This window comes from Phascolarctos cinereus, unplaced genomic scaffold (genome assembly GCF_003287225.1).
Source record: "Phascolarctos cinereus isolate Bilbo 61053 unplaced genomic scaffold, phaCin_HiC Scaffold_3;HRSCAF=262, whole genome shotgun sequence".
In the NCBI taxonomy this organism is placed as follows: Eukaryota; Metazoa; Chordata; class Mammalia; order Diprotodontia; family Phascolarctidae; genus Phascolarctos; species Phascolarctos cinereus.
Genome location: NW_027555736.1, coordinates 175,277,985 through 175,281,695, shown reverse-complemented (window position 1 = coordinate 175,281,695; position 3,711 = coordinate 175,277,985). Strand labels below are relative to the sequence as shown.

Below are 3,711 nucleotides of genomic sequence, written 5' to 3'. Positions count from 1 at the left end.
TCTAAGCTAAGCATTTTTTATAATGTTTTCCTCAATAATTCTAATTTCATTTTATTTTTTGATTAATTTCTTCTGTGCACTCTTAGAGTCCTTTTGGAAAAGTCATTTTCCTAGGGTCTAATTGTCCTTAATTTTTAGTTATTCTCTTCTTCTGTATTTATTTATTGAACTTCAAACACATGATATTTCTTCATTGTGTCAGAAGCCTTTTTCTGCTTGCTCATGTCTCCACCCTCAGTCTCTGGATTGGGATTGTTATGCTAGGGCCATGTTCTATCCTCTCCTATTCCTTCCAAAAGGAAGAGATGGCTAGACCCTGGTACTAACATACACAACAATATACGTAACTGATCTCATTACTTTCATTATCTTCCATAGCTGAACTACATACAGCAGACAAAATAATCTCTCTAATAAAAGGACTGACCAAATCACTACCCAGAGGAAGGACAAGCATTTATAGCATACTATGTGCCAGCAATCTTGCTAGGTGCTGTGAATACAAGGCAAAAGCCAGCAAGTATTGATGATAAGTATGTCTATAAGGTATACAGAGTAAATATAAAATAACAAATGTTATTGGTTATCCAATTCTATGTAATTTGGTTAACTAATTCTACATAATGATTAAATTAATAATAACATGAAGGATACCTGGTAGTTAAGGGTTTGCATCCTAAATACTGAGTTATAGAAAAGTGATGCCTGGACTTTTAATAACATGAGGACCTTTTCTTAATATCCAACAGTTATTCAAAATCCACTTATTGGAGATAAAGAGCAATCTGATAATTTTTAATGTCCAAATTTATTTGATAATGTTGAGCAATAACTCCAAGAGGCCGAAGCATCTGTGGCCCACACATGAGAGTCATTGGTCAAGAAGTCTGTCTATTTGGGTGGACTAATTTGAACATTTTTATAAAAAACTGTTCTGTTTTATACCTTTAACTGAAAAAACAATTAATAGCTTATGGGTAGTCATTAAGAAGAAAGGATTATAGATCTACAAATGGAAGCAAATTTGAAAGTCATCTCATGCCACCTTTTCACGTCTAATGGCAAGAAAACTGAGGTCCAGCTGGTAAATTACTTGTGATAGCTTCATTCTACCAAAATGGCCAAGTCTGTAGGGACACAGTCAGTCTGTCTACAAAGTGTAGGTTACTCTGATTGTCTCTTGATTTTTTATGCCTAACTTTTTCTTTTCTTTTTCTTTTTTCTTTCTTTTTTTTTTTTTTAACAATACATCGTCTTAAATATTTCTGGGATTAATTAAAGCCCTGAGATATATTTCAAAGAGTTTTGATATTCAATATTTTACGTGTTAAATCAAAATCTACTTCCCATACTTCTCAATAATATTCAATTATACTCACCTAAAACTGTTTTTTTTTCAGATTCTTCCCTTCAGAGAACTTCTGGATGCTTGAAATATATCAAGTAGGTGAAGATGAAGAATAACCCTATGCTGAATGAGTTTATTTTGTTAGGACTCACCAATTCTTGGGAGCTTGAGATTTTCTTTTTTGTGATCTTCTTCCTGGCCTATGCGTTAATCATGGTTGGAAACAGTCTCATTATACTGATGGTGACCTTTGACTCCCATTTGCACTCCACTCCCATGTACTTCCTCCTGGCTAACCTCTCCTTTCTCGATATGACCCTTTCCACTGTTACTGTCCCTAAGATGATCACAGACTTCTTCAGAGAGAAGAAAACCATCTCATTATGGGGTTGTATGGCCCAGATGTTTTTAGTTCACCTCTTAGGAGGCAGTGAGATGAGTCTACTTGTAGTGATGGCTATAGATCAATATGTTGCAATATGTAAACCCCTCCACTATACAACAATTATGAATCGCCGAATTCTGTTAGGAAGTGTGTTTCTCTCTTGGGTTGTTGGCTTTGTACACACCATGAGCCAAATGGCCTTTGTGATAAGCCTGCCCTTCTGTGGTCCTAATGTGATTGATGATGTTTTTTGTGACCTTCCTCTGGTGATGAGCCTTGCCTGTACTGATACCTATATCCTGGACCTCCTTGTCATTGCTGACAGTGGACTTCTCTCATTGATCTGCTTCATCCTGTTGCTTGTCTCCTATACTGTCATCTTGCTCACTGTCCACCGTCGCTCCTCTGGTGGACTTTCTAAGGCTATGTCCACACTTTCTGCTCACATCACAGTTGTTACTCTCTTCTTTGGACCAATTATCTTAATCTATGCTTGGCCAGTTAGTAGCTATGCATTGGACAAATTCCTCTCAGTGTTTTTTGCTGTTATCACTCCTCTCCTGAATCCAATTATCTATAGTTTAAGGAATCAGGAGATGAAGGCAGCCATGATTAGACTGAGGAGCAGGCACCTCAGTTCTAGGCCAGTTCTCTAGATAATACCCATGATGATGTAAATTTTACCACACACTCAGGATAAATTCCTTCTCTGAATGACTATTTGTTATTTTAATTCATTTTAAAATGTTTATTTTTACAAAGAAAAATAAATTATATTTACAAAACCATCTATAATTAATATCCTGAGAATGTGTTTTGGTACTATATATGGGTGATTGTATTTGTGTATGTGCATGTGTGTGTGTATTTATTAAAATAAAATAATTTATTAACTGGACTTCAATTTAATTTTAGAATTTTAAATTGTAGTAAAATACAAAAAGAGATTTATATATAAGAACTTCTCCTTTACTGTCTTGATCTCTAACCTCTCTTCTAGCTTAACCTCTGTTTTTATTTCCTTTTATTATAATCATAAACACAACTGGCTTAAAGTCTGACCATCAACAGAAAGAAATCAATGAAGTGTGGAACTTTTCAGAAGCCTTTAGTCTAGGAATGGAGTCTCTCTGCCAAATTCTCCCACCATATTAAAAACGAGTGAGAGATGATAGACAATACTCATTATATATCAACCAGAGTGGTTATATAAGACTATATGTCTCTGATTTATATTATGCAATCGAGAGCTGAAAACCACAGGGATTAGTTATATAGACAGACTTTAAGGGAGAAATGACAAAATAAAGCCAAAATTCTCACAATTATAAGTATCCACTAACATGAAGCTTACATACACCATTCTGAATGAAACAGAAATTCTGGCTAATTAATAACATTACTTGGAGCAACATTGGTGATATGTTTTATCTATAGTATCTTACAGCAGCCAATTGTATAGGAGGAAATTGAGATAAACTGATTATTTAGCCTATGTAGACCCAAAATGAACACAGGAAGAAAAGAAATGCCATGATAGGTCACACTCATGTTACAGTATCAGTGGCATCAAATGATATTTAGGGTAATAATTAGGATGATAATAGTAAAAGCTAGTATTCAAATGCTACTGTAAGGTTTGCAAAATGCTTTACCAATGCTAGTTCATTTGATCCTCATATCAACATTGTGGTTTAGATGCCATTCTTATCCCAATTTTACAGATAAGCAAACTGAGGCAGACTGAAGAAAAATGGCCTGCCCAGAGTCACACAACTAGTAAGTGTCTGAGATGAAATTTGAACTCACACCTTCCTGATTCCAGGTCCAATCCTCTATCCATTACACGGTTCTATCAGTAATTCCTAATATATTTATCTTCCATTAATTTCAGTGATTTGGATGATGATTTAGCAAAAGAAATGGAGGAGTGGTCAGACAGCTATGAGGATAATCAAGAAAGAGCAGAGTAATGAAA

General features: G+C 35.0%; 1 protein-coding gene across 1 annotated transcript; it reads left to right on the top strand.

Annotated features, from left to right (window-relative positions):
* Positions 1 to 1,453: 1,453 nt before the first annotated feature.
* LOC110210189 (olfactory receptor 4K13-like) lies at positions 1,454 to 2,411 on the top strand. Its single transcript, XM_020989064.2, has one exon. The coding sequence runs from the start codon at positions 1,454 to 1,456 to the stop codon at positions 2,387 to 2,389; it is 936 nt and encodes a 311-aa protein (XP_020844723.1). The 3' UTR covers positions 2,390 to 2,411.
* The last annotated feature ends 1,300 nt before the right edge of the window (positions 2,412 to 3,711 follow it).